We start from the raw sequence: 19609 nt of genomic DNA on the forward strand, positions 1-19609 counted from the left end.
TGTAGAAATGCTTCTGACTAGTTAGCTTTTAAAATAGATATATTAAAATAATAGTATTATATGTTAAAATTATATGGTTTGTGTGATGTATCTAATTTTACATATTAAGAATATACATGTATATATATATATATACTCATGTGTGTATATATAAATCCAAAAAAAGATATCTGATATTAAATTGTTGGTAGTCCCTTATTAGGTATTTCAATACACATACTACTAATATAATGTAATACTATTGTATTACATCTTTTGTAAAATTAATTGTTAATTAATTTTTAGGGTTAATTTTATTGTTATTCATTATTTATTTAATATTGATACATATTTAATCAGTAATTCTGTTTATCTTCCTAAACTAAATTAATCTTATTTTGTCGTAAATTTAATATTTTATATTACCGTGGTATCTTAATAAATGAAATTTTCAATTAAAAGAATAAATAAAATACACTAGCCTGTTTGTAATTAAAACAAACTGTTGGTGGTATTAATTAATTGTTAACAGTTTGGGTAAGCAATTCTTGACATGTTTTTTTTTCGGGCCTCTGAATTATAGTCGCTTGTGAATATAATTGATTTTTTTTTTTTTTATTATTTAAAGGACACAAATGTTCACTAACAAATAATAATTTCTTAATCTCTTCATCTGTTTAGTAAATATTTTTTATGGTTATAAATAACATTAAATACAAGAGTATATGTTCAAGATGGTAAACTTTAATACAAAAAGAAAATAATAACCATGAATTGAGGGGGTCTATGTTAATCTTTGTTTTAATAGCAGCTAATTAATTTAATGATATTTTTAATAAATCTGTTATAAATTCAGTATATTTAAATGTATCACATTTTCTTTATAATTTAATCTAACATATTTAAATTACATATTGAATAATATTGGTTGGCATCAGTAGTTGTGGTAAAATATTAATTTAATGAAAATTGTTAATGCTTTCTTGATAACTAAGACAATTTTACATATTGACACTTATTTAATTTTTTTCTTTTATTTTGCTTTTCACAAAATTTTTACACTGCATTATTTTTTAAAAAATGCATGTATTTAACATAAAATTTTAATGTGATGTAAATGTTAATTATTTTTTATGCTAATCAAGTACAATTTTCATTGTTTTTTTAAATTAACAATTCCTATAAAAATTATAAATTGACATTAATTAAGAAAGTTTTTAGCCTTTGGACTTATTTCTTCATTTTTTAAAAAGTAATTATAAACTTGAAATTATTTTTATATTTGAAAACATTTTTTTTTTTTAATTATAAAGCAATAATAGTAATTAATATTTCAATTAAAAAAAAAGATTTATTATTTACTATAAAAAAATTAATCTACATGTAACTATAAGAAACTAATAACATGTACATCACACAATTTAATAAAAACAATTAATTTTTTGATCTGCTTCAATTTTTAAAGTTATAAGAAAAGTTGTCTTGGCTTCAATTTAAAAGCGTCTTTTTATAAGTTTGTTTTTATTGTTTCGTTTTATCTTTTAACATTCGGTTTGGGTTTTTCCTCTCCTAGAACTAAGGATTGTCTGTCCGAACAAGACTTTCTCACAGCTTTCCACGAATTCCTATGGTTCAGGTAAGGGACGGCATAATGTTTCGTGTTGCAACGATGTGTGTACGCTTTGATATCCATTATCTACTTTTCTGTATTGTCTAAATATTTTTGTTCTATGTTAGTTATATTTTTTAAAAGTAATTTATTTAGACTGAATGGTCTAATAAACCTAATTTTGATTACTTATTTTTATTATTGAATCAATATGAAAATTACATGGAAAATAAAATGAATTATATAAGTTTTCTGTTTACCAAAGAGCTTTTAATGATTAAATTATTATTACTTGTTATTCTAGAGCCTAAAGACTATGTTAATGTATAGTCTACATTTCATCTATTATTTTTGTATAACATAAGTAAATAGATCATAATTTTATTATTTTAAGCTTGTTTATTCTATGGATGAGAGAAAGGTTGAGAATGGAAGAAGTTAAAATTGATGCAGGATTTTCGATTTTTATATTGCATTATTGTTGTAATATTATTTATATTTTATGACTTGTTCAGGAGTTTATCATGGAGAATACCATAATCCATTTGTCATTAGTAACATATGACAACACAACATTATTTGATAATCTACAAAGTATGTTTTGAATGAGTAGTTTTATATTTGTTCTGAATAGAATTTATAAAATATCCTGCCAGTTTGACTGATTTAAAGATTGTTGCTGCATTAAGTTTGTGTACACCTAAGAATTATTTTTTTGTGTTCTATTTTGTTATAAAGATCTTTTTACATCATTTTTCAATAACTAAATGATTTTTATGTTAGTTTTGGAAAATAGTATTTGTGTGCAGTAAATTTATGTATTTTCATGGTTTTTGTAAAGAATTTTAAATTTTAGCAGTGCATTCTTTATATATCATATCAGGTGGGTTAGTGGGCATTATTAGTTTGTTCTGTTTCTGAATAGTATTGAGCCCAGTGTCTGATAGTTCTTTTAAAGGTCTCTCCAATATAATACATCCAATGAACCCATCCTAAATTATTTACCTTTAATATTATCTGCCCTCTAATGCAAATTATGAACTAATTACTACCAAATACATGACAGTAGATGCAACAGTAAGTCTCCTGTGAGAGAAAAGTGAAGGATATTCCTTAAAACTGCTACAACTATTTGCACAATAACTACCAGATCAGTCATTCAATTGACATTAAATTTGGATAAGTTATTAATGTCTAAAGAAACAGTAATAATTTTGAAATTGGTCTCCTTTTTATTATAAATAATATATCAAAAGTTCCTTTTGATACAAAAAGGAACTTTTTATATCAGCTTATTCAGATTGATCATCTGTATATAAGGACACTTTTTTCTATTCTTCCCCCCTACCATTGACAACCAACTGACACCTTGCAACTACTTTATTTTAATTTTTTTTTTCACAAAACACATTAATTTTTCTCCATGTTTGAAGTTAAAACATCATATTCAAATACAAGATTTCTGTGGACTTCTGACTGGTTATCAGACAGAATATTTTCTTAAAAAGTTTATGACTGCTTTCATTTCTCGCAGAAGCAATTTATCACAGGAAAGTTATCACAAAAAAGGAATAAAATTACATATGTAGCGTTAATATTCTCTCTACAAATGGGCTGATGCAGAAAGCAAATGAAAAGTCACCCAGTCTCATAGTATGTTTTTGTCAGTAGTAAGTAATTGTAGTTTTAGTTTATGATATACTGTGTAGTTTCATTCTTGGGATATTAAGCCAATTTTCTGTTAAAAAATTCATTGAAATATAAAGAAAACCAAAAAAATAATATTACAAAAAATTTTCAATAAACTTGCTTTATACTTTTTAGTCATACTTTAATCAGATTATTATCATCATACATTTTCAATAAACTTGCTTTATACTTTTTAGTCATACTTTAATCAGATTATTATCATCATACATTACATGAGTTTAATTAGTAGGTTAATTTGGATTTCAAAAGATAATATCATATATTGAAAATTTCTATATATTTATAAAATATCAAACAAATTTTCAATCAAACATTTACTTTAAAAAGTAACAAAATTCTAAACTACAAAAACTCAAATCGGTAACTTAAATTCGAAACCACTAAAACTCCCGTACTAAGTTTTTGTCATTTATTTTTTGTCAAACAGCTATCGGATTTGTCATCTACGACCCCAAAAATCCTGCATAGTTGTTTTACAGATTTTGCAATTTTTTTACACCAGCACCCTTAATTTATCCCCATATCGGGCATGTTTGCAAAAGTTATGGTGGAATATTGTATTGTCACCCAACCTTTGTAAATGTGCAAAATTTCATCAATCGGCAATGTCAAAAAGTATGTTAAATTAAGGATGCAAGATTTAAGGACAAACATGAAAAAAAATATGAGTTAGTAAAAATATAAAATATTAAAAAGAAGTAGGTAAATATTTCTTTCTACCCTGTTGTTTTACATTTTGACTTCTTTTCCCAATCCTTCTTCAAACAATTTTCATCACATTGACATTATTGAAACTACTTATCTTTACTGAAATGTAGTTAATATTTAAAAAAAGCCTCATTACAAAACACAGTAACTGTATGCAAAAAATACATAACTGTATTTTTACTTTAACTTCCACATTAATTCATAGTTTACAAAATTTTAAGTATAAGATATCACATTTTTAACTCAAAAGAGTTACTCTATATAATATAATTCAAAATAAATAAAAGAGGCACCTCCATTTAATCTCCTAAACAAAACAAATACAATCTTTCAAAATTTTACGGATTCGAAAGCGTTTCTTTTTACTTAGTTGAAATTTAGAGAAACAAGAAACAATCAATACCACCTATCATCTTTCAGCAAATATTTCACCATTTTCTCTCCAAAATAAACCCAGACGCAATAGTATATATAGATGGATCAAAACAGAATAATACTGTTGGATGCACATTTGTTCTTAATAGCAGAATCTATATGTTATATATAGATTAGATCCTACGTGGCTATATTCCTTAGCCACGTAGGAATTGTGGGCAATGGATGTGCAGATTCTGCTGCTAAAGATGCATGTAGTCAACCTTCCTTCACCACTCGTGTTACTACATGCGATTTTATTAATTGTGTAAAACATGCTCTTCAAATAAAGTGGTAAAGACGACTGGATTGCCATAGTGGATAGTAAACTCCAGTACATTAAAAACACAATGTTGTCATGGGACTCGTCATTCAGAAAATTCTGTCGAGAGGAAGTAGTCCTTTGTCAATTGCAATTAGGCCATACTAGACTCACTCATGGGTATGTGATGTCAACAGTAAACGCACCAATATGCATACGATGCAATTGCCTCTTGACTGTGCACCACATTCTTGTGGATTGGATATGTTATGCAGCCTTGTGTTGTAAATTTAAATTACCCAGGAACATTCGTCAAATCCTCGGCAATGATAAAGCAGTTTTGGACCGGGCATTTTTATTTTTTCGTCGTGTTGGTGTTTAAATATGTTTTATTATTATTATTATGAATTTTAAGTTAAATTTTAATTCTTTGCCCTTTTCACCCCTCTTGGAGTTTGTTAAATTTATTTGATTTTAGTTTTATGTGGTTTTTTTTTTTAAATATTATTTATTTTTAAGCTTTTATCTGTGATAGTAGTTGTAATTAATTTTTTAGTTTGTTAGCTGTAATAGAAGTTGTATGTTCTTATGTTTAATATTTTAGTTTAAGTTTTTATTGTATTTAAGTTTTTGTTCTTTATTAGATTTTATATTTTTGTTTTCCGAGCGACAGTAACGTAAAAACATGTTTTCTGCCAAAAAAAAGGAAATTTAGCTGGGTTGCAAATATATGCTAATCCAATTTCATCCATACTCAAACAAATAGTACCCTTGTTTTCAATGACAAACTTCATTAAAAGACTGTATGTGTATAATAACATCAACATCATATAATACATCAGTCAGTGGGTTTTGTTTTTCTTCAAGTAATAATTTTATTGTAAATATAATATTATATATTAAATTATAATGTAATCATCCTTTATGTTCCCTAATTTCAGATTGATTTGATCTCTAGTACTCAAAAGTGTTGTTTGTGTAGATCAGCGAAGCAAGAATGTGTGACTATAAATGCATATTTGTAACCAGGAAGTGAAAGCATCTTATGCAGCCACCTCCTACCACCACTGCTGTCATGCATGTTTATTTTACTTGTTCCTTAGTTTTGTGTCTGTATGTGATAGGTTAAGAGTGAGTGACTTGAGGACATACTGGTAATTTTTGTTCTCATGTGTCCCCTCCCTCATGAACCAACAGACCTTCAGACTTCAAGGCACTTTAGCATTTACTCTCTCACTAAGCTTACATATATAAATATATATGTTTTTTGTTTTATTTTGTAGGTAAAATTTATTTCACTTTGTTTAAAATTCTAAAACATTTAATTTCTGTTTACATGTTTTGAAGAAATAAAGTATATTTTATGATACTGCAAAACAATGAAAGTTGAGATAAGATAACTTAAACCAGTATTGTTTTACCTGATATTCTGAAGAAACCCGATTATGAATCAGGTTTGCCTGCTGATACAGTATTATTATACTATATTATTGTTACTTAATATCCTTTATTTAGGTGGTGGATATTTCTCCCTGAAACATTCTCAGTGATGGATTTCCAAATTCTGCGTTAGCAAGTTTATTGTCTTTCCTAGAAACATTTTTTTTTTTTTTTTTTTGAGTTTGTGTGGGTTTATTTTTATTTAAATGTCATTCCAAGGTGTAGTCATCATCCAAAAGCTGATTTTTGAACTAGCTTTCATCTGTTTCTATATAAGCGATAGCCCTAGAGAACTGTGATATGCGTAAAGGTTCAGGTAAGTCTTATCATGACTGCATTCTCTACAAGTGAAATGTGTTCTCTGGCTAAGTTTTTTACGGTTAACAGTTTTACAGCTGAAGAAATTTTTTTTTGTGATTTTAAATAAATCTTTTCCTGATAAAAATAAATTGTAGATTTAAGTTATCTGGAAACTTTGTTTGTTAAAATCAATTTCAAGTAAGAAGATTAATAACATTACAGTGGTAATAACTCCATCATCAACAGTAATATTACTTGTTAGTTGTGAAAAATTGATGGATGACGTTTTTAATTCAGAACATGGAAATCTTCTTTGGGGTTATTCTACATATTTTGTTTACTTTTTTCATTATTAGTTGAATAGGTTTTTTGAAAAAAAGGTTATTTTATTTAATTTTGATATTTGGAAATAATAATAATTATTACACTATTAACAAACTATATTTTGATATTAAATATGTAGAATGAATAATTGTTAGATAATGGATATCATCTCAAAGCATTGGCATCATACAATTGCACAATATGTCAAATAATTTATTGAAGAATAGTGAAGTTTTAATAAGTTTAGTTTTGATTTCTCTCCAAAATAATTTACTTGTATTTATTTTTGCGGTTATTAATTTATTGTGTGTTTATTAAATTATGTTGCAACAAAATTTTGCTGGCAAAGTACAGTAATAAAGTAATACTTTAAAAAATAGTTTGTATCTATTAACTGTTTAGAATGTTCACATATTTATTTTTGTCATACTACATTTCTCTAACTTTTTTTTTTCTCAGTGCATTTTTTTGCCAAGTATATCATTATTTCTATCTCATTATTGCTTTTCTATCTTCATACTTACCTTATTATTATTTATCAGAATATGTATCAGATCTGCTTAAATCACAATACACTTTTGTAGTTTTATCACTGAATGGTTTTTTGTCATTTTAAACAACTTCTTACAATGAAAATATTAGCTTGTTTTTTTCCAATGTTTATTATTATTATTATTATTAATTTCATTTAGCGCATGTTGTGCTTTGTAATGGGTACTCAAACTTTCAGTTAAATTCTTTCTACCAAATAAGTGAACATTTTATCTAATACAAGTTGAATTTAATGTTATAAAATGTATTTAAAAAAAATACAGTCTGCATTAAGATAATATTATCACTATATCAAATCATTGTAAGTTTATTATAATTTTGAAACTACATTGAAATTTAGTTGTCTACCGATATATACATTTTATTTTCATCAAATATTTTGGAGGAAATCAAGTAACCCAGCTACATGCAGATGATGCAAACTTTTTTTTTATACATGGAATTTAATAAGTTATTTTAGGATAAAAGTAAAAATAGTTAATATTGATGTTATATTGTTGGTGTTTCAAATTCATTGTGCTAAATCTATGGCAATTTTTTTTTTTTTTTTTACTGTACAAATATATATATATTTGCTTTAAATTATATGGATAATTTATTAATTCTGGCATTGCAGGTGTATTTATTTTTTATTAAATTCTGATCAGCTTAAGGGGTGCTTAATTGTTTGTTTTTATTATTATGAAAAATGTTAATACAAAAATAGAATTGAGTTTTTATGTTGTTTGTCGAAGAAATTTTTTTTTCATATTTTTTTTTTTTAATTTACATGTACATATTTGTAAATTTGGATGTATTTTATATAAGTAGGTAATCAACTAATATTTTGTTGTGCTTGTTATTTTATGTGTATTTGTGTGCAGTTTAAATGCTTAGATGCATTGTAATATTGTAGGATTTTAAGAGCTTAAATTTAAATTAATTTGTTGTTTAATTGCATAAAATATAATATAAAAATAGCTGCTAATATATTACTTAGAGAAAATTAATTAAAATATGCTTTACAGGATACATATTTTTTTCTAAAACAGTAATGCAGAACATTAGGGTATTCTATGAGAATAAAAGTTAATAATATAAAATTTACTGTAATTTAATAGATGTTTAATGTCTATTTCTAATATCATAAACATTAAAAATATTTCTCTTCTGAAGTGTAGCTTGCTCTGTGCAGACTGGATTATTTGTATTCATTATTAATAAATAACTGTATATAAATTAATATCGATTTTTTAAATTATACAAATGCAATTTTTTTTATGTTTATATTTATATTTTTTAAATATACTGAAAAAATAAAATAAAAAATATTTATTTTGTTAATGTTTTGTTACAGCTCGTAAACAAGAAGTAATAAAGATGACTGAACAGTTGTTGGAAGCAATCAATACAGGAGATTATGAGGCGTACACGTAAGTACTTTTCTCCTTATTCCATAAATTTCAACAAGGATAATATACCTACAGTCCTGGTTGACTAAAAACCTTCCACAGTTATTTTTAAATAACTATTTCTTTTAGTACGATAGTAAAACTATATTTGGTTCAAATCAAGAAATAACTTAAAAAGCTGCTATGAAAGCAAGGCTTTGATAAGAGAATGCTTATGGGCTGAGTGGAACCAGACAGAACCAGGCTTAATTGCAATTCTGGTTGAGCTTGTCTGGGAGATAGTGTTACCATGCATTAATGATAATTACTGGGAATAAATAGTTACAAGGCTGGATGCAGTTAGTGGTTACCAATCACAAAAGCCTATCCTACCAAATTTTCCCAAAGCAATGATTGTGTGAACTATGATGAGTAAATGATGCTTATTTACTGGCAATATTTACTACTTGGTTCAAACCAAGCTAAGCTATTGACAATGTTGTAGTCGCCTATTAAGAAAGGCTAGGAAATGAAAGCACATAACCAAACCTAATTTCAGTGAACCAAAGTCAATAGATGAAAAATGACAATGCCAACTATCATTGTGGTAGATCACTGACTTCAACTTAGATTAAATGAATTTTTCTTCTGATATTTCAACTACAAACCAAAGGCCAGCATAAATTCAGGATATCCTCCTGAGATACGCAAGAGTCAAACATCCAGCAGAGCCTGTTTCTTGTTTGAAACTATAGCCTTTCTCCTAGCCATAAGTCATAAGAGTTATCTTTTCTTGAAGGAAAAACAAATATGTTAAACAAAGATAATAAAATGGAATATAAAGGAAGATAATAAGGAATTAAGTATAAAGATAGAAAACTATGTACCGAAAATGAGAGAATTTTGTTATTTAGGTAGTAAAATTACAAAAATTGACAAAATAAACAAAATTGATTTTTAGAAGTAGATTTGCTCAGACCAGAAAATATAAATTTATTTACCAAACATACATTTAGAAATTTAAAGAAATTCTTTATAATATTTATAGATGTAATGTATTTTAAGCCAGTGAAATATGGACAATTGAAATGCTAAAAAACATTAAGGATTGAGGCTTTTGACTGAATAATGTCAAAAATTAGGTGGATTGTTAAGTACAAATTAAAGAGGTTTAAAGATTGATTTGAGAAGAAAGAAATTTGTTGCAGAAACTTATAACAACAAGATTAAAATTAGTAAGCTATATATTAAGGCATTCATATTTAATGGATATAACTGTATAGGAAGTATAGCTGTAAGAAAGGAAGGTAAAGATTAGAATGTATGAAACGCAGAATATCTGAGTATAGATGTAAGATGATGAGGCAAAGGAATGAAGAAATGCATCAGAATAATTGAAAGATGAAAAAAATTAAAGGTATATGAAAAGAATGGAACATCAATCTTGAGGAGTAATACCTGTAATATTTTTAAGTTACTATCAGGTTATTTTAAGTTGGCAGGATCCTGGAAGTACTAAAGAAAGGGAAATACAGTGTAACCTCGCTCTAACGCAGTTATCAGGGGACTTACGTGACACCCACGTTTTAGGCTAACCGCGTTTTTTTAGAGAAGTAAATATTAAATCACAAAGGGGATCAGTTAAAAAAATAGGCAAAAAATCAATCAATAATGGTTTTATAGAAAAAGCCAATACAGTATAACGTGTACTTATACAGAAACAAGTGCGGTAGATAGGATATTTTTTCTTTAAATGTAAATTATTTTTTTAAATAAGAAATAATTGTTTTCTTTCACAATTGTATGTTGAATTCTTTATAATATATTACTTTACACTTTGTAAATGCAATAAATGACGATCATCACTATCACTTTGTTGCTCCATCCATGTTATTACACTATTTACATTTTCCAGAATGTCTTTTATTGAGGGTGTAGACCTCTCCGTAACAGCGACCTCTGGAACACCTTCCCCTTCTTCCTCCGATAAACTATTGTTAACTGGTAGAACAGAGTTTACAACCTACCTTTTTCTTCATTGGTCATATAATGGGCAATGAGTGTTTGATTGTCTTCTTGAACCCACTCATTGAGATCACTTACCAAGAATTCTTGCTCGGTTAAATTTGACAATTCCATTGCATGTTCGTCAGTAAAAATATGAAAATTTCCTGTTTCAATGCCTTCTATATTATTCTATGACAATACTGACCAACAATTTTTAATTGTAATAGAATTTACGTTATTCCATGCTGTTCCAGCACTGTATATAACACTTTTTGATGACTCAGTTTTAAGAAATTCAGTTACTTGCAATTCTGAGTTAACGATAGTGGTCAGTAGCTCTCATCGGTAATAAGCTTTAAATGCCCGAATAACTCTTCGGTCTAATGGTTGGATCAAAGATGGGGTGTTCTTGGGTAAAAACATTGCAATTATTTTCCCATCTTTAGATTTCAGCAAGTCAGAAGGCGGATGAGCAGGGCAATTGTCAAGAAGTAATAAAGCTTTTCCTTGTAATTTTTGAACTCTTAAATAATTTTTAACAAGACACAAATTCGTCGTTAAACCACGTTAAAAAACATTACACATCATCCTAGCATTTTACTATTTTTAAAAATAACCAGTAATGAATTCATATTAACATTTTTTAAGCAATCTGGACTGGCATACTTGCCAATGACGGCTTCAATTTATGATTTCCTGACCTACTGGCCCACAAAATAAAAGTTACCCTTTCTTTTTTCATTTTCATACCAGATTTATTTGGTGCCCTTTTCACATCTAGTGTTTTTGTTGGCAATAGTTTATAATACAAAGCAGTTTCATCACAATTATATAACTTTTTGTCACTAAAAAGTCTGTAAGTTATTCTCTTCTGTAACTGATTGTAATGTTTATAAAAAATGTTCAGCTGCTGTCGCATCTGCTGAACAAGATTTTCCTACAATATTTACTTGGCCTATGCCATGATGGATCTTTCATCGTGATAACCATATTGCTAGAAGCACTGAATTCTGCTCTATTGCTAGTTTGTTCATGAAGATTAGTGCATGAGCTTGAAGTATTGGCCTGATAGGGCATTCCTTCACTCTGTATACTGTGCCTTGTACAGGCAGCACATTGATGGTCTTATCGCTGTTGCAGGAAATGAGTCATGTACAGTATATCATAAGAATTTCTCCTCATACTGTATTAGAATCATAGTCTAGTTTTTTGAATCATGTTTTTGGGAATTCCAAGGCTTTAAAATTAATCGTAACTAATTGAAAGATGTTATATTAGAAGTGTATTGTTGACAAATTTCAAAGAATTTATGGCAGGTTGTACACCAGTATCAAATATAGTGGTAGGGTGTCTAGCATTTCTTCGTCCTATTTTATTTTTTCAGATATTCAAATATTTTTTGGGGACAGGTTATAATCCGCGGTATATCGAGCCTTGTTGTAGTGGGGCTGTACTGTATTAGATTTTAAATGGCACATATTTTGATATTATGTATAACTAGTGAATGTGTTTAAACTCTTCAAATTAACATTATTGTATTTGTTTGTGTTGTAAATCAAGAATATCTTGTAATTTTAATGTTATAGAAGTAAGAATAAAATATGTAAAATAGTAATTTTTAACTTTTTGTTTAATAGGAAGATCTGTGATCCACATCTGACTGCCTTTGAACCTGAGGCGCTAGGTAATTTAGTCGAAGGAATGGACTTTCACAAATTTTACTTTGATAATGGTAATTTGGTTTTCTTTTTATATTTTGCATGTGTCTCATAATAGTGTAACCTACAATCAAAATGTGTATACTTCAGTAAATAAGGTACAGTACTATTAACTCAATTTATACATTTATTAATTTTTATTGTTTTTTTTTTTTTTTTATAAATATGATTATATAAAATACATAATCGATTCAATTATAGCCTGACTGCAGGCAGTTCCTCCAACGATTGTTCCCATCCTTCTAACCTTCTTCATCACCATTGCTTATCATTTTGTTTTTCTTCCTTAGATTAGGTCCACTGGAATTGTGTCCACCACTAGCCCTAACTTCATAGATATATCATGCACCTTCTAGTAACTTTTCTGTCACTTGCTTCTTTATAGATACTAAGAGATGTGCAAGACAGACTTGAATATCCAAACAAGATAACAGAATATCTTGTTCAGATATTCTGTTTCTTGTCCTAGGTTTGTACAAGAAACAAATTAGTGACAGAGTTGATAGTCACGTTAGTTACTATCTAAAATGTTGCTGATTAAAATGACACTTCTCACTAGTGAAGAGATTATCTATTGGGTATAGCCATGTCATGTCTCTTATTCTAAAATCAAACGATTTTAATGCAACCTAGTAATATGATAAAATCTAAAGAATAATCTATAACAAATACTTTATTGCCAAATGTAAAAACACAGAGATGATTGTACTGTGTGAATATGTAGAACTTGCACAAAGGAATTTTAGTTACAGTTACGAGTAGAAAACATTAGAATCTAAAAAAAGGATTGTTGACCATGTTATGAGGCAGAGAAATAAAGATTAATTCAGTAATTTGTTGGAATACTTGTGTTGTGGTATGAGGATAAATTAGTAATCGTTGTTGTAATCTTGGCAGGCCACTGAATTGAACATAGGTTTCCATTTCAATGATCCATTTCAAGAAAGGCAAAAATTTTTAGTATCATTTTTCAAGAATGGATTAAAAAATTAGTCAAAAAGATTATTATGTAATACTAAGGAAGAAAAGTAAAGGAAAATAAAAATAGTGGCAAAGCAGTTCAAGTGGTGGTGAGGTTTGTTTTTCTGATAAAACACATCATTGTCGTTCTACTTATTATGGTGCTATGAAGCTCCAGAATCTGTGTTAAGATACAAACAAAATTATATTTGGACTTAAAACCAAAGTTGTTGTTGTACTTTAATTGCTGGGATTAAATTAATGAAATATTAATGGCAAAAGGAGTTTAGACAGGACAAACTGCAGTTCTGTTGAGAGGCAAAAAATTTGCAACGAGTGATCATATCAATTCAGAGAAATGCATAAAGTTTGGATGAGTTACTACAGAAAATCTTTGATGATTTTTTTCAAAAAGACAGCATTTTCAGTGATGAATTACTAAGTAATAGGCTAGACGTAAAGTATCTTTAATGATAACCAGATTTGTGAAGATTGTAACACTTGAAATTTTATAGTATTTATACCACTAATATGACTTGATTTGATGTTTGTGTGATTGCGTTTAACAAATTTCTGTTGTTTTCAGAAGAGTTTGCTAACTATGTGAAAATTATGTGATATGTTTTGGCACTATCTTACTGTAAAACTTATTTACCTCCTTTTCATATTGTCAGCTACCTGTATTTGTAACTATCCTTTATTTCAAAATATACTATCTTGAATACTTTTTTGAGTATTTAGTTTTCATTATATTTAAAGTTATATTCTTATTATTTAATTTGATTTATTGTAATTCTTTATTCATTTCTGTTTGCAAGTTTGACGCCTTTTTATAAATACATTATGATATAATTCATAGACTTCTCTCTTAATAATCTGCTCTTTATTTTTTACCATTCATGCTGTCTTAAAAATTTCATCAGAATTCAATTAGGTCAGTCTACCTTCAAATCTTTTATTTAACATAGTTAGTAATCTTATGTTTATTTGTGACAGTTTGAGACTTTTTATCACCCATTTAAATTAAATAAATTTAAAAATAAAATTTCCAGTTTGGAAAGAATTCTTTGTAGTTATTTATTAGTATTCATTTTTCTTCTTTTTTTTGACTTGAGAAGTAAATGTGGATCTGTTTTATAATTAGTATTTCTTTTTAAAAGATTTAATGATTATTTTTAAACTGGATAAAAATAAAGTTAATATTCATTAATACGTATTATACTATTTCTTTGAATATAAAAATTTGTCTCTATATTTACAGAGGTATTAAATGACATCAGCTAGTTCTTTTTTACCCATATGATTTTCCTTGTCATGTTTGTTGTGTAGCTAAAGGAACAGCTTCTGTTGACAAGGTAAGTAATTTTTGGTATTTTATTTCATTCAGTTGAATATATTATTTTCTATTGTAGGTTAGTTTATGTACTTCTTTGAGTGCTATTGATATCATGAAAATATTGAATTTAACTCAAAGAATCCACTTTGAACTGGTAAAATTATGTAAAGAGGTGAAAATTTGCTTTAGATGTACTATTTCAAGTGAGTTTGACCAAACCTGGTCATTTTTAAAGCAATTAAAGCGTATGAAAAATGTTAATTTTTTCCCTTTTAGTTCGTGCCAGTGCATCTCTTGTGCAGTTTGATAAACAGAAACCATCTACCCCAGTGAGTATTCTTACTAAAGAATTACCAACCTTGTTTACTTGAATATGACCATTTTCAGTTTGAGATCTATTAGTAAAATAATTGATGTCCACTCCTGAAGTAAACTCTCTGCCGATATTTCACATAAAAAATTTAGGCTTTTCTTGTACAATTTATTTTATAACAATTTCTATTTCATTTGGTATGAATTATTTTTATATTATACATAAAATTAAATGTTGAAAATATATTTTGTGATGTCTTGTGCACCTTAAAAACTCCTTTTATCTAACATATTTTGCAGTGTCATATAATTTCTCTCTGCTGTTGCTTAGCAGTAGTTTACAATGGCATAATCTCCTCATCCTTCAAAAAGAAAACCTCTTTTGTATTTTGCCGTCACATGCAAAAGGCATGAGACATATCCTCATTAGGAAAAAATTTAATTATATTTATTATTTATACTATCAATTATTAAGCCAATAACTTTCAGGCCAGTCTTGAAAATGATTAAGCAAATAATTAATTTATGGATTTCATAAGATTATTTTCATGAATTGGTTTACATTTTTAATGTTCTAAATGCAGTTCATTTATTTGCTATTGTAGGTGTTCGTTCTGTTGTATGAAATGGCATTCTTAACAATGTTTTATTAACTTTCCGGAGATGATTTCAATAGAATAGTAGTGAAGATTTTAAAACAAGGTTTTTATTTAACCACCTTTCAGTTTTTCCATTCTTTTAAATATAAGTAGAGCAGACTTATTGGTCTAAATGTCTTTGCCTAGTTCTGGTTTTAATTTTTGTGTAATCTTTGTCTAATTCTAGTTTTTTACCTTTATTTTATAAAAAAACACCATTCTCATTTCTTTTCAAGTGACTGTAATACGAATATTTAACTTTCAACTAAACCATTCTAAATAGCCTACAAAGCTCTATTTCAAGTCTTGCAGGAGCAACATAGAGTCAATAATATCATATAAATATAGTTGAATATATGCTTTAAAAATACTTATTGCTCACTGAATCCTCTCACCAGTCTTTATTAATCATAGTCTCTTAGTCCTGTTGTTTTGTCCTAAGATTAGAACTTTAAATTATACATCAGTCATAAGCAACAATGTTCCTGTTATGCAGAAAGTACTGATACAATACCAATTAGTTCTGGTAAAGTATACTTAAGTTTGGGTTCTTTGTGAGCATTTTCTGATATTTAGTTCTGTTTGGAATGATACTTTTCAAGAATTCTTTTTGGATAACCTTAAGTTTCCGTTGAATTCTCACTAGTAAGTTTCCCAGTTTTCACTGTTTTGACCTAGTTTAATCTAGTGTTGACCAAGTCTGTGTTATTTTATTCTAGTTTTATCCTTTTTGACAGATGTGTCAATCTATAACTATTCAAAACTATCCTGACGGGACAAATACTGTACTATCTTGAGTACTGTCTTCTGAAAATTAAGGCTCTTCATCTAATTAGGCTTAATTAGGCCTTTCATCCCAGGCAGCCAGACGCCAGATTTTCTGATTGTCACAGCAGCTACATTTTGCGTTGAATATTGTGTTCAGAAAATCATTAGATGTCTAGTCCTTTCCAGATTTGTAGAACTCTGCCAGGTTCTTTGAAGTCCTAGAAATCTTAAGTCATTCATCTTTGGTAAGCTGTTAATTTAAAAGTTTCCCATTAGGTATCCTTAGTTCCCTGAAACCCACATCCTGAAGATTTATTATTAAAGATATTTATCCTCTCCATAATTTATGAGTGTCATACATCCATAAATAATGATAGGGGATTATTCTTACCAAAAGGGTTCTTGTGTGTTTAGCTTAGGCGTCATTCTGTGATGAAGTTTATCATTGCAAAATAATATAATTTCTTTCTTCAAAATTTCTATATTTCAATTTATGTTAATTTTTGTAAGTCTATTGGAACATCTTTAAAATTGGTTAAACTAAGAGTCCTTATCCTTACTTTATAAAAGTACTGGTAAACAGTCCCCTTGGCCTCAAGTCACTCAGAAATTTCTTGATTTATTGAAAGGTTAAACAAAAAAGTTGAAACCTCTAAATAGTGGGTTTAGTAATCTTTCCATTTACTCTTCCCACCTTTTTTAGCTGGTAATAATTGTGTTTATATTTTTAGAATAAGAATAATGTCAATTGTCAACACATTGGTCCCTTTAGTCAATAAACAGATACTATGGGTAAATTCTACTACACCAGCCCCTAAGTGGAATTTGGATAAGTTGCTACTATAATGTTACACATATGATAATTATACACATTTGTATTAATTAATATTTTTGAAGAGTCTTTGCTCTTTGCTGTTTTGTTGTTGAAGAATCTAGTTGCTACATTCATCATTTTTTTTCAAGTTTTCAAATCAGTTATTTACACAAATTAATGAAAGATGATAATGAGTGAGAAAAATTGAACTTTACAGAAATTTAATTTTGATGTTGTTTAAAACTATTTTTAAAATCTCATATTTTATAGCATTAATACTCATAATTTACAGATCCGCAATTGCAAACTTTTACATTACAGTATATTTTTTAGCATATATTCCAGTATACGCCCCTTCTTATCAGCTTGATAGCATACTTAGTAACTTAGCGAGTGGTTACCAAATTAGCTTTCAGATCAGCTTGTTTTAAGTCTAAGACCAAGAGTTTGGAGTTGTCATTTGCTGTTTCATGTATTTCTTCTTGTTAAAATACAATGAAGATATGTGCTCAGATTTACTACAGGGTGGGCTGGAAGTCCCTTTACATTAGTTATGAAATTATTAGGATAGGTGCACCACACCTTCTATGGATCTAAAAACATCTGTGTAGGTTCTACCATGTCCAAAGCACAGCTGTATGCGCCTCCATGTCCAGTTGTTTATCCGCAACAGCATATCAGGGGTGATCATTTCAAATGCTGAACAAACAGTGTCTTGGAGCTCCTCTTTGTTGACGTATCTGCATTTTCAGGTCATCTCTTCTTTTACAAAACCCCAGAGTGCAATGTCAGGGCTTCTTGCTGACCAAGGAAATGGAGCTGGTAACTCTACTGACCCATATAAAATCCAGCGATTTGGAAAATTTTCATTGAGGTGTCTGCAGACTTTCAAAGCAAAATGCACTCACTGGAGCACCGTTTTGCTGAAATATAATGATGTCAGTGATCCCTTTTTGCCATTAATCCTGATAACAACCACTCAATAATTCACAGATAACTGTGTTGATTAACTGCGCCATCAAAAAAATAAGAACCAAGGAGTTGTTAGCTGTCATTCCAGCCCAAATCATAACATGAGACGGATGGTGTTCAATTACTTCAACAGAGTGAGGATTGTTTTTCACCCAGAAAGAAACATTTTGACTACAAGAGCTTCAGTAAATCGATTAAGGGCTTCGACGAATCACACACTCATCTGAAAACATGACGTTCTTTTTATCATTTGCTCTCGGAAGGCGTCAAGCAATAACTACATAAACACATTGATCATGGTCATTGCCGCTCAACCCATTAACTGTGGCTGGACAAAAACATTTAACTTTCAAGTCCTTTCACGTATGGTCTCGCATTGATGTTGGAATGCCTAACTCTGCAGAATATTTGTGTGTTAATTTCATTGGTGATCGTTTAATCGATGCCTCCACAGCAGTACATGTCTCAGCTCAAGTGGTTTGCCTCCCACTGTGTGGTGTATCAAGAAAACTTCCCATTGCTAAAGCCTTCTTCTCCCATGTCAGTAACGTTTGCCATGATGGTGATGATTTCCCAAAACGCTCAAAAAATTCATTCATAATGTTCCAATGTTTTACCAGAATGTGAACCCACTCACAAGCTATCAATAATCCTCGTTGATAATGAATGTACTCATATCTGCTATTATTCCACACTCCACTATGACTGAAGTAGAATTGGTAGCAGTAAAGCCTGATTAAACTGGCTTTATTAAAGTGTAAAGGGACTTCCTGCCCATCCATACTATAAAAAAATAAATAGAAATGAAAACATACTAGTTAGAGTACAAAGCTGAAGACTGTAAATGTCTGATCTTACAGAAAAGAAGAAGTATTATATTGAATTTATACTATTACGAGGCATATTCATAAAGTAAGGGCCATTTGGTCATTAAAAAAAAAATTAACTCATGAGAAAAGGTATTTACTTACAGCTTTAGCTTACTACATATCTACTTCACTTTTCCACATAATTGTTATTCAGTTCTAAGCACTTTTCGTAACGCTGCACCAGTTTCTTTAACTCCCCTGCATAAAAGTTTGCTGCCTGGGAATTAAACCAGTTGACAACGGCAGTCTTGAGTTCCTCACCATTTTCAAATGGTTGTCCCTAAGCCACTTTTGCAAATGCAAGAAGAGGAAGTAGTCACTAGGTGCAAGATCAAGACTGTATGGAAGGTGGTCAAAAAGTTCCCAATGAAAATCTTGTATCTTTTTCTTGGTTAAGGCAGCACTGTGAGGATGCATGTTGTTATGAAGGATTACACTGGTTGACAGTTTCCCGTATCGTCAAATTTGGATCGCACATCTCAGTTTGGTGAGTGTTTTGCAGTACATGTCAGCTGTAATTGTTGGTCCACATTTCATGAAATCAACC

At 28.9% G+C, this 19609-nt stretch overlaps 1 protein-coding gene across 8 annotated transcripts in view; it reads left to right on the forward strand.

The window, feature by feature from the left end:
- CaMKII (Calcium/calmodulin-dependent protein kinase II) overlaps window positions 1–19609 on the forward strand; it is a 724082-nt gene that overhangs the window by 679057 nt on the left and 25416 nt on the right. For 6 of the 8 annotated variants that reach the window (XM_075360384.1, XM_075360388.1, XM_075360385.1 and 3 more), the window contains 2 exons: window positions 8635–8710; window positions 12313–12407. In XM_075360384.1, coding sequence (XP_075216499.1) covers window positions 8635–8710; window positions 12313–12407 — 171 coding nt within the window. Of the gene's footprint in view, window positions 1–1552; window positions 1616–8634; window positions 8711–12312; window positions 12408–19609 lie in introns of all 8 variants that reach the window. The other 2 variants (XM_075360386.1, XM_075360387.1) reach the window with 1 other exon arrangement.

The sequence above is a fragment of the Lycorma delicatula genome, chromosome 3, assembly GCF_047948215.1.
Source record: "Lycorma delicatula isolate Av1 chromosome 3, ASM4794821v1, whole genome shotgun sequence".
Lineage (NCBI taxonomy): Eukaryota > Metazoa > Arthropoda > Insecta > Hemiptera > Fulgoridae > Lycorma > Lycorma delicatula.